Source organism: Alosa alosa, chromosome 8 (genome assembly GCF_017589495.1).
Source record: "Alosa alosa isolate M-15738 ecotype Scorff River chromosome 8, AALO_Geno_1.1, whole genome shotgun sequence".
In the NCBI taxonomy this organism is placed as follows: domain Eukaryota; kingdom Metazoa; phylum Chordata; class Actinopteri; order Clupeiformes; family Clupeidae; genus Alosa; species Alosa alosa.
In genome coordinates, this window is record NC_063196.1 from 12686285 (window position 1) to 12698567 (window position 12283).

A 12283-nucleotide genomic window follows, 5' to 3' on the forward strand; every position below is an offset into this window, starting at 1 on the left:
AGCTGTATATGTACTGTGTAATTTATTTTCTTAACATCATCATCTTTAAAAGTACACTATGCAAGATTTCCACCTTAATATAACTTTTACGAAGCCAATTTGAATTTGATGAAACTTGTAATAGGGAAATCATTCACCTAGCATAGCCATACAGCACAGCCATAGCAAGTCGCTAACGAAGAGAACCAACATCGCTAACAAAGAATAGTCGACACAAAGACATCTTGTGAGAATTGTGAAACATTACCTTTTCAGTAGATTATAGCTCTTTGGATATGTTTTTTCATTTACAGTTGTTAATCCGTCGCCTCCACAATAAAAGCATTTCCATTGTGTACAGGGGAAACAAGCCACAAGATGTAGGCTATTTACAACTTCAAGTAAAACATAAATATATCACGACTCTAGGGAGGGCTCTAAAGTCACCAAAAATACCTGAAACTGCATAGCATACCCTTAACAGTAAGCATCTCGATCTGACATAAACATATATAAAAGGTAAAGGAAGTAAAGCAACATGTCGTGGTCATTGTGAGCAGTGAGTTTATGGTTTCCATCATCTCCATCATCATTGTGTTATTATGACCTCTCACTTTTGACCCTTTGACCTTTCAGGAAACACTTGCTATGTTGTTGCTGAAGAACCCCATTTATTCAGAAAGCCATCCTTTAGCAGACTACCACTACTCAGGTGAGAGACGGCACCACATTTGCACAGGCTTGGCATGGGCAGGAGGGGTATTTCACAAGTGGTTAAGGGATAAACCTGGGTAAGTTAACACAGTAATCGGTGATAAAACTCCTAAAAGGAGCTTTCTTACTGTCTTTGTTTAGTCAGGAGAATGAAGTCATAGGGATCTGCTATTAGGAGGTTTACCACTTTTTTTCTCTGTGAACTTACCCAGGTTTGTGAATAAATTACACAATTGCAATAGACTCCAAGTTAAGGTCAGCGCCGCTAGTGCCGTCACGTCACCAGAGTGGGGTGAGACTGGGGTGTGCTTTCCTAATCTGCCACATCAGTGCAGGATAGAGAGGGCTAGTCACAACTAGCTACTCTCTTTGGCTAGTTTATGTGGGATTGTGTGAAGCGTTGAAAACTTGTTAAAAGATATTTAGTACACTTGCTTGCGCACACACACACATATACACACACACACATATATACACACACACACATACACACACACACACACACACACACAGTCAGCATGCCAGCACAGTCAGGTTTTATTGTAGTACAAGTACATAGATGAACAATTGTGACTCACTTTACCCCCCAGCTCTCTCTCTCTCCACATTTACCTCTCACTCAACAACACACACACACACACACACACCTTCATGAAGTGTGTGTGACCTCATGTGTCTGCAGGCTCTGGTAACTGGAGTCAGGAGGAGAAGCGCTACTTCAACAAGGGCATTTCTGCCTACCGGAAGGACTTCTTCATGGTGCAGCAAGTGGTCAGTGTGCAGACTGCTCTTAGGCGTTTGGTCCCACGATGTGTATCTGTGTGCTGCTTTTATCTTGTGATTTGCGGGTGGTTTTGACTTGTCCTGCATGTTCTTATTTATATCAGTGCATCATGGTCATCAGCATGTGTTTATCATTTATGTATGAGTGTACTCACTCAACGTGTGTGTCTGTGTGTGTGTCTGTGTGTGTGTGTGTGTGTTTTTGCGTCTCTGTGTCTGTGTGTGTTTGCGTTTGCGTGTGTGTGCGTGTTTCCTCACAGGTGCAAACGAAAACGGTGTCTCAGTGTGTGGAGTTCTACTACACCTACAAGAAGCAGGTAAAGATCGGCAGAAACGGGACGCTTACTTACGGGCCGCCAGACCCCGAGGAACACAGCACTGAGGTCAGATATCACACAAAATATTCGTCCCCCACTTCCACACATGCAGTGTCCGGCTGTTTGTTTGCTTTTCATTAGTGTCACTAAACTGAATAATTTAGATGAAGTGGCTGCTAGTGCCGTTGAATGATTAAACTAGTGTGTTGAGATGAGGGGGATTGGAGATGTATCTGATGTCAGAGAGGTCACACCTTATAGCCGAAACCAGAGTCAGCGGAACAGAAGAGTTCAGAGAGAGGTTCAAGCATGACTCTTCTGTTCACAGGAGCCTCCCAATATGTAGTCATTCTGAATCAGCGCTGTCTGTCTGTCTGTCTGTCTGTCTGTCTGTCTGTCTGTCTGTCTGTCTGTCTGTCTGTCTCTCTCTCTCTCTCTCTCTCTCTCTCTCTCTCTCTCTCTCTCTCTCTCTCTCTCTCTCTCTCTCTCTCTCTCTCTCTCTCAATTTAATTAAATTCTATTCAATTCAATTCAAATGAGCTTTATAGGCATGGCAATAATATTGTGTTGCCAAGGCTTACATATTTGGTATAGTAATAGAGATAAAAACAATAATGAAAGAAAAGAAATGTAGAAGTGGAAATAAAACTTACACTAATAATTAAGTGATAATTAAAAAATAATAGGAAAGGTAGGAAAGAGTTTCTCAGTTTATTACACTCTGCCAGGAATTGTGCTGCTATTGTTGCACAACTACTATGCCCTCCCAACAAATGAAGGAGCTTGGGGAATTGGGGAACAATTTGATACATTTGGTAAAATAATGTTGTCCTTACTCACTCACTTACACACACACACAACTCTCTCACTCTCACTCTCACTCTCACTCACACACACACTCTCATCTCATTCTGACTCACTTGCTTGGTGTCGTTCTCATTTGACATTGGCACCTTGACATTGTCAGAGCTGATGAACCACAGGATGCCACGAGTGCAAGTGTGAGCCGTTGTGCAGTGCAGATAGTTAGTTGTTGGTTCAGTGGAAAGAGTCAGTGGTGAGCCTTGGGAACCCATTGTGCATTCCACAGTGTAATTACTTAGGGACTCTTTTTGGCTGACTGCTCCTCAGTTACTTTCTAGCTGTGAGTACATTCTCAATGTTTTTTTTGTTTTAGTGTTTCTATGTGGGAGGATCAATACCAGTTTCAAAGTTTGTTGTTCACATGTTTTTCCCACATCTTTTCTAAATTTAAAGTTGGGGTTCATTTGATTAGAATTTCACTGGGTATTTATTAGCGGCAGAAAATTGGATAAGAGTAAAGGTAATTTTGTTATGATATTGATTTAGATTGTGAAATATTAGCCTTATGAGTGTAGGTGCAAGGTTACTAAGTTATAAGTGAAACTTATGTTTAGATTCACTTACCCCAGACAGAATTGCCTTTTAAGACTTTTCTTGCATACTTAAACAATTTCCCTATATGTCTTCTATATGAGGAGTTTCTGGCAAATGCCTATTATTGCCAGCTAGAAGTAATGTTGCCTCTTGCACCTTCTAACCTTTGGTGAACCTTCCACTTTGGAATGAACTCAACTACGTCACTTCTACAGATACGGAGCATTCTTTTAGCAATAATCTAAACGCAAGCATGCTGGTTCTTGTGTTTTTAATTTAGTCTGCTGTTTTTCCCCTGTCTGTTCATGAACACAGAGCATCTCCAGATATCATCATGGCACTGAAGAGACTCAGGACAACAAAACCTGGCAGGAGGCCCATGAGCGGACCGATGAGTCTGACCAGTCTAGGGTGATTCACAACCTCCATAACTATGACAAAGTAAGTCACCGATGCTAGCATATGTCAGCTCAGCATGTGTCCTTGCAGAGATCTATTGAAGAGGCATGGGGAACTTGGCCATGTAGCACATTTCTCCTTTTGTTGGGCAATGTAGAAATCCTGGTATGCATTTCCACCTGTCACTTAAACCACTGACATTGTTCATTGCTCAGATAATGCCTTTCGCATGTAGTCAATCCTAGAGTTATTACAAGGAAACGACCCCTACAGTTACATATACCAAAATCAACCCCAAATGTGCTAAAGCTCTGGTACGGTCATGCAGGGCAGGGTATGTGTGATTGCGTGATTTAGAAAACAGAAGGGAATGAGCCCTGGAGGAGCTGTGGCACAATACCACATTCGGGTCCACGTGCCCACAAGGACATGGCTTCGATTCCGACCTGGGGTCATTTACCGATCCCACCTCATCTCTCTCTCCCACTCACTTCCTGTCACTTTCATAGTCTTATCTGAATAAGGCCCAATAACAAAGCCCCAAAGAGTATACTTGATTAAGCCACAAGTGAATGAGCTCTGACTGTTGTTCTCTGGTGTGTCTAGTCATCAGCGGAGTCTGTGATCAAGTCAGAGAGAGATGACAGGCGGAGAGAGGAGGGGCCTGCAGGAGCACCGCCCACGCAGGCTCCTCCCAGCAGCGCACCGCGGAAGCCTCGCTCAGAACCGGCCGGCAAGAAGAGCAAACCGCCGCCCAAGGCTCCACAGGAACCGGAGGGAGAGTTCCCCTGCAAGAAGTGTGGCAGGTAAGTGTGTGTGTGTGTGTGTGTGTGTGTGTGTGTGTCCTTGGTTTGTTTGTAAAACCTTGTGTTAGTCCCGTGTGTCAGAAAGATTGGTAAAAAGAGCACCACCTATCTAGATTGTTTTGACCCATTTTTAATGCACAACATCGAGAATGCTGATTTAATGTAATCATACAAGCTCAGTCACAAAGATCACACACCAAAGATTCGCGACAAGATGAGCTGCAACTTCTAAAACTTTGCAACTGTGAATGCTTTGTAGAGGCTTCCAACAGCTGGCAACGACGTGCAACATTTAATTCACACCCAGCGCAACATGGTGCCAAGCACTACAAAAGTCCTGTTCCCATCTTACATTCAAGGCGGTGATTTTTTTTTTTGGCCATGCACTCCAGTTCAATTGAACATTGCCCATATAGTCGTGGCAATTAAAAAAAAAATAGGTGTGGTCAGGCGCATGATTCAAAAATCACTATCTTACACTCACTAAAAATCATTATGCCACTGACCAAAAAAAACCTGGCGCATACGAAACGGAATGAAACGAAAGGCACATATGAAGCACAGCTATTTTAAATTAGATGTAAGCAGCCCTTATATAAGCAACAAGTCCCAGGCAACGACTCGTCTGCAGGATAAACATCCTTAGGATTTTTATTCAGTCATTCGAACATAACATAACACATAACTGTGTAGAACTGGTTTATCTTTGCGTATGAGACCACAGTGAAGTTAGTGTCACTTTTCCTTTGAGTTTAAATAATAGACGAGTGCAGATGCATGTAGACTATGCTCTGATAGTCATACACAGGTTTTAGTAGCCTAAAGCAAGGTTTAGTGGAATCCTGGTGTTGCATACAAGGTTTCGCGTGCAAGCAGATTCCTTCAGATGCGCTGACTGTCAAAGTACAGACAGACTGTTTGGTGTTGCGCTCCTTGCTCTTAAAGGGAATGACAGGTATCACTCCTCATTGGTTTAAAAGGATGTTACGCCCAAAACACACCCATGACTGATTAAGAAACATAAGAACAACCCTTTTGAACAATGTGCCTAGCAACTAGCGAACTTATTACGCTGTTAAGACATTTTTTTTGGTCTGGCCACACCATAAACGTAATTAAACCATCCACTTCAGACCATGCGTTTCAGATCGTTAAAGCACAGCCTTAAACCTGTGACCTTTGCCTTCGACCCTTTAGGATCTTCTTCAAGGTGAAGAGCCGCAGCGCCCACATGAAGAGCCACGCCGAACAGGAGAAGAAGGCCGCCGCCCTGCGCCTGCGTGAGGAAGAGGAGCGCGCCGCCGCCGCATTGGCACAGCAACGGGCCGAGGAGGCAGCAGCAGCCGCAGTAGCGGCAGCGGCAGCGGCACAGAATGGAGGTGGGGAGGAAGACGAGGACGACGTGGAGGAGAAAGAGGAGCGGAGAGGCAGGGGGAGGGAGCGAGTGGTCCATAGCAGCGGGGAGTCGTCGGAGACGGCGGAGGATGAGGATGATGAAGACTGGCAGTGAGGAAGGGAGGCCAGAGCCAGAACACCCCCCACCCCCACCCCCCCCCGCCAACTCTGCCTGCTTTTCAAAACTGCATGTGAGCACTGACTTGAACTCCTGGAGGGAGTTGGTGAACCTCACTAACCTACAAAGCCTAACACAACAAAGGCGCTTCATCAAGGCCTTGTAGGACTTGGCGACGCAACGGTCATCCCTGTCCAGCCTTGAAGCCCCATTGCAGACTCTTTGCCTTACAGTCGATAGCCTTTACATCACTGAACACAAATTGATAAAGGAAAGAAAAATCAATGACTTGTACTGCAGGACTAGCCACCAAAACTGGGTGCCTTGTCTATTTGATGTTTTTTTTATTATTATTATTATTTTACTAGACAATCTTTATTTGGAATCCTTTTTGTTTGTTTTGTTTGTCTGCACTCCATAGGATTCAAACAAACGGGTTTAACTGATTCTCCGCAATTCACGTTTCATTTTTTTCGCCATATTTAGCATGTCGGTTTACAACATGTCCAGTTACTTTACACATCGAAACAGTACACAGTACTTTGGCAGCCGTTGGAGATCTGGCCTTTCAGTCTTCCAGTTGTTTTACATTGTGTGGTTGTTGTTGTTTGTTTGTTTGTTTGTTTGTTTGTTTTTTTATTTCTCTTCGTTTGATGAGGTAAGGGCCTCTGCATGCTTTCTTTGTCCAAAAGAGACTGCCAAAGTTGTTTTGATATCTAGGGCACCTGAGTTTGTGCATCGAACTATTCACTGGTATTGACGGATGAAATGACGAGATGTATTTGAGCTCGTCACAAAGGTAAGGCAGAATGTGCTGGTACTGAAAGTGTTCATGTGAGGGTGGGTGAGTGAGTGAGTGTGTGAGTAAGTGAATGTGTGTGGGTGGGTGTGTGTGCACGTGGGCGAGTGTGCTTGTGTCCTCAGGAACGTACAGTAAGGATGTTGGATATCGTCAAAGTAACTGTTGAGTGTTTGTTTTGTATTCCTTTGGTTAAAACTTCGAACTATAAAAAAGGAACACCAACTCTCTGTGCACATTGTTAGATTTATACTTAACGATTTTTAAACTCTAAAAAATATATACTTATTCTATATGATTAAGGGACCTTGAAATGAATGTTTTTGACTATAAAATGTATATATGGTGTAAATTGATATATTTTAACATCCTCTATATTGTCTGAGAGGGTGTGATATCAAATTGATTGTGATTGTTTTCCCCCCTTTTTTTAAAAAAAAAGAAAACAAATGCTATTAATCGCTTGTATAATCAAGAAAGAACTGCTATTTGGATAGTGTTATGCATTTTGATTAAAAGCCATTATCTACATTTTTGTTTTTGTCTCTTCATTACTAGACTTCAACATGAACATGACCATTAGTGGTTTGAAATGGGTCAATTTGTTGATCACTCTTTTCCAGACCTGGAAAAGTGAGGAGCATCTGTCCAAGTTTTCACTGAATCATACAGAGCCCCAAAAATAAGGGGACAAAAAATAGTTTCTAGTGCAAAGAAAAAAAATGAAACCTAATTTCTCTTATTTGCTCTTATCCGCAGAGACACTGCAAAGTTATTTTTAGGGATGTTTTGGTGATGATCCTGATGATTTGGTTGCCAAACAATCCAATACATTTGAACTTGGTATATGCCAACACTTCAATTAATCTGTCCCTTGAGCAAGGCACTTAACCCTAAGTTGCTTCTGGGTGACTGCCCCTGTAATAATTTATGTCTGGAAGTCACTTTGGATAAAATAAAAAAACTTAAAAAACATCAGTCAAATTAATAATAAGCACACATTAAATTTAGCACATTTGTGTGTGTCTGGAAGGATGGTGGGAATCTAATTAGCCTTCAACCACTGAGTTTGATAGAATGTGACTTCAGTGGAACATACTGCTGAAGGTGAAATCCTAAATTCATAGCTCTGTTATATATCTTTTCATTATGAGAGTGAATCCACGATCATGGGAGGAGATATTACTCTTGCAATTGCATTGCATTTATCATAGCATTCAACTCATCATACGATTTGTACACTTATGCTACCCATACATCAGAAGACTTTGACAATATTTGGGAAAGATTCTTGAAATATTGGAGTCTTTTAACTAATGCCCCCCATTCAAGCTTTACTCAAAAGACTATAATCTTTCAAGAATCTTTTCCAAATCTTGTCAGTGTTTAAATTACCAGTAGAGGGCACTAGAACAGCAATTTTGTCCTATGAACCTGTAGCAGGGATTTGGCAAAGCTGCACTTAAAGGCCATTGGCACAAGCAAGAGGAAAAACTGCATAAACTAGCATAAAATACAGCATTTCTAATACAACATCCTAAACAAGGGCCACGTATGACATCACCGATATCATATTTTATAGACCTTTAAAATATGCTAGGTAGCATGTGGCTGAAAACCATAAGGATGAGAGGGTCTGTTGCAAATCTTGGGCCTAACTGTTTTATATTTTGTCTCGTAAAATGTTGAAGGAGATGTGGTTCAAAACTGCTTACATATCCTTGGCACCAATGCCACCTCCGCATAGCGAAGCACTTTTGGTAATTGTGAGACCGGGCAAGAGGTAGATTATAGGCATTTAAAACAACACTGCAGTTTATCTGGCGCTAATCACTGGCGTCCTCCGTGCTGGCAGTCTTGCCTTTTCAGTCTGTTGCTGCAAAGTCGGATGGCGGCCGGTGGTGGGAGAGGTGCTAGAGTAGGAGAGTTCCTGCCAAGGCAGACAATCCTTGTGCCAACGACCACTCAGAGATATGACCGAAGAAAATTAAAAAAAAAAGCCTGCTCAGCTAGACTGCATCCTTCCTAGTTTAGACAAGGCTGTCTGACTATGTAGAGCATGTTTTTAGCAATGCAGCAGGTTCAAGAGGTCACCTAACAGGAAGTCCAGCTGGCTGAAGATGATGAATGTTTTATAGGAAGTTAAGCCTAGCATGGGTGCGCACACACACACACACGCTCACACACTTACCCTGCCCCATTCCCGCCCAGTGTTGCATTCTAAGATGTTTTAAAAGCATCAAACACTGAACACATGGTGTCTGGCTAAGCTTCCCACATATGGGAATGTCAGGCCCACTCAAGCACTTGGTCTTTCATCACTCACATCCCTGGTGTGAGTGTAAGGATTAACCATAGGAGAATCAGTACTGACTCGGTCATTTTGATTAGCACACTGACTGTGTCTACTGCCCCAATCGGTTGTCTCTTTGTCAGTATCCTTCTGTTCCCACGGGCTAAAAATGAGGCATGTTCACTTAGCGTTGCCATTTTCGCTGGCGCTATAATGGAGCTTTTATGACAAGACGGATCAGAGCATGGAGAGTGTTTCAGTACTCCCATAGGGGGTCCGCTAGGCTAGCGCACGTCCTGCTTGGGACTCAGGCAGTGGCATCAAGGGCTAAGTGGGGATCAAATGTCATCACTAGCAGGCTATGGGATGCTAATGTCCCTCCATTAAAGGGAGGTGGCATGCAGCTTAAGGATGGATGGGGACAACAGATGATTGAAGTAGGAATAAAAGCAGAGTGGGGGAGGAAATCTTGGCGGTCCAGTGTTCGGTAAGTAGACTGGTAGAAACTTAATGGAGGTCTATTGCCCTCTGGTAGTTTAATTATTCAGGAGCAATGGAGAAAATGACCCTGAACCCCACAGTACCTGAGTCAATGTCATCTTAAATGTCAGAGATCAGTTGGCTTTTTAAAATGCTAAACACTAGGCACTTATTAGGTGCTATCAATCTCATTTAGCTGCACTGTAAAGTGGGAATATAGGATGGGGCCAGTTCTTTAGAGACACATTCTGTAATTAAAAGAAATATTTTCACAAGGCTGTTGCCAATGATGCGTTGACTATAAAGCATTTATCAAATGTGCCCCAACAGTTTGGTGACTTACAATGGTGCTCTTTGCTTAATCTTGATGGTGCTTCTGTGCTGTTGTTTTGCGCTGTACAGCCCAGTTGGTTCATTTCTGCCATTATAAAGCTGTTTTAAATACCGGGAAGAACTCTTACCGTTTTCATGACCATTATTCTTTCAGGGGATTGTTTTTCCAGTGATTGGTCCCTTGTTAATCAATCAAATGTCAATAGTCTATAGACCCTGCCTGCACTGTGTTGGACAATATATGAAGAGTTTGGTTCCAAAACTCTATATCCATTATAATGAATTTTCATAAATCATTTTTTTTTTTACATTTTGCTTTCCAAGTACTTTCAGTGGAAATGTAATTGGGTATTGGTTGTTGATTTATCTTTACTCAATCAAAAGAACAGAACTGCAATTTTATTGATATTACCTGAAATACTCAATTAAATATACATGACTTATTATTTTTTTCAAAATTGGAGTGTTTTAGAACCAAACTCAAACTCTAACCATGCCAATGTTCGTAACATACATAGATAGATAGATAGTTAGATAGATAGATAGATAGATAGATAGATAGATAGATAGATAGATAGATAGATGGATACTTTATTGGGGAAATTCAAGAACATTGTGCATTATTTACCTCATATACTTATTGAATGAGAGAAAGGAATAGGGGAAGGAAAATGAAAAAGGAAGTGTACTAAATTCAAACCAGGCTCATAACATCTGCATACATATATTCCACCCTGCAGACTCCATGACACAACTGGCCTATTGCTCCCCTACTTGTGGTGTTGTTCCCTGCATACGTAACTTTGTATTTGTCACTCACCACACATTCATTTACTCGTACTGCAGAAACAAAACCAGCTCATGTAGACACCCCTGTGGTTGTTGTCATATAGAGAATTGTCACACCTCTAATGCTGTCAGCCTGTATCTGTTAATACCTGCTGATGAAGTTTATACTAATGGCATCCCAGAACAGCTCTGTACTTCCAGATAGACCTGCTGCCCTACACTGTGCCTAACTGTCATGTACATGCTCTTATTGTAATGTTCAGGCACATAGGCAAAGCGAATAGCAGAAGGCTATCCGTGAGGGTTTTGTACCCATGCACCTGGCTGCTGTCCATGGTACTGAAGGCTGTAACCACAATTCTAGGATTCTCAAAAGGCTGCCATGCTCAGATGGCATTGACTTTGTGCCATGTTTTAGATGTTTTGTTTACTTATAGTATATGAGTATATTGTAATTGAAGAGTAAGAGAGGAGAACAGCGTCCAAACACACACACACACACACACACACACACACACACACAAACACACATAAAAACACTCACACACATACATTTGGTTGCTTGTTTGCAAGCAGATTCACAGGCGTACAAAGACTCTGGTAGATTTCCATATTGCTACCTGTTTGCAAGCACACATACACACACACTGCCGGGATGATTGAATTGCAGCTATCAGAATAGCGTCTCCGTCAGCAGTTATAACTCAGTCCCATGCAAATGATGCAAACAGGTCGATCCATTACTCGGGCTAAGGCGAAGATGCTTCCAGAGTCACAATGTAAGCCAGGGTGGATGTGTGAGCTGTCAAAGAGGAAAGGGGAGGGAGAGAGAGGGGGGGGGGAGTAAGGGAGAGAGAGGGGAAGTGCGGAGAGTCCCCACTCACCCACCAAATCTGTTCCTGGGAGAACTCTCAGTGAAGAAGTGCTACTTGCACCCAGGGACAACGGCCCATAAAAAGCTAAATGTGTTTTTAAAGTGACACATGGCTCTGCCTGCTCCGACCTGTTGTGGGTGAAATGGGATTAATTTGCATGGCTGTTAAGCATGTGTAGAGGCTGTGCAGATGATACCTCTGTACCACATCCCAAGACATCATACATACAAGACAATTAGACAATGTTGTCTCATCGGCTTTGATGTATAATTTAAAATAAGCAGTGAAGGGTGGAAAAGGGTTAATTCTAAGAGCATTTTTTTGTGTTGTAATTTATTTTGTTGTTGTTGTTGTCTCTCTAAATGTACCTTTGGCTGGTGCTCATTCGTCATGTGTCCAGGTGACCAATTTTAATTAAGACCCAAATCGATCGAGCCTTGGTTTGTGGCATAAGCAGTAACACGGGTCATAGTCTTTCAATCCGATATTGTATATTGAAGGAGGACCGAGAGATGTGTGTGTGTGTGTGTGTGTGTGTGTGTGTGTGTGTGTGTGTGTGTGTGTGTGTGTGTGTGTGTGTGTGTGTGGGGTGAGAGGTGGGGGGTAGACAGCAGGTACAGCCAAATGCACTTAAGAAAATAAAGGGCTTCCACACCAGTGCTCTATTTGCCCCTGCAGCAGCTCCAGTCCCCGTCCCTGTAGCAATGAGTAATTTCCCAACAAAGACATACTATCGAGCAGCACCACGGCCCCACAAGCCTGCTGCTGCCAACACACTCATCACTTCTGACGGAGCAAAATTGGG

The 12283-nt window shown here is 42.5% G+C and overlaps 1 protein-coding gene across 2 annotated transcripts in view; it reads left to right on the forward strand.

Annotated features, from left to right (window-relative positions):
- mideasa (mitotic deacetylase associated SANT domain protein a) overlaps window positions 1-7239 on the forward strand; it is a 19707-nt gene extending 12468 nt beyond the window's left edge. The window contains exons 8-13 of one of the 2 annotated variants that reach the window (XM_048250331.1): window positions 616-691; window positions 1376-1464; window positions 1737-1859; window positions 3507-3632; window positions 4197-4396; window positions 5594-7239. In XM_048250331.1, the coding sequence (XP_048106288.1) occupies window positions 616-691; window positions 1376-1464; window positions 1737-1859; window positions 3507-3632; window positions 4197-4396; window positions 5594-5906 (927 nt within the window). In that variant the 3' untranslated portion in view covers window positions 5907-7239. The remainder of the gene's footprint in view (window positions 1-615; window positions 692-1375; window positions 1465-1736; window positions 1860-3506; window positions 3633-4196; window positions 4397-5593) is intronic. The other variant, XM_048250333.1, reaches the window with a different exon arrangement.
- The last annotated feature ends 5044 nt before the right edge of the window (window positions 7240-12283 follow it).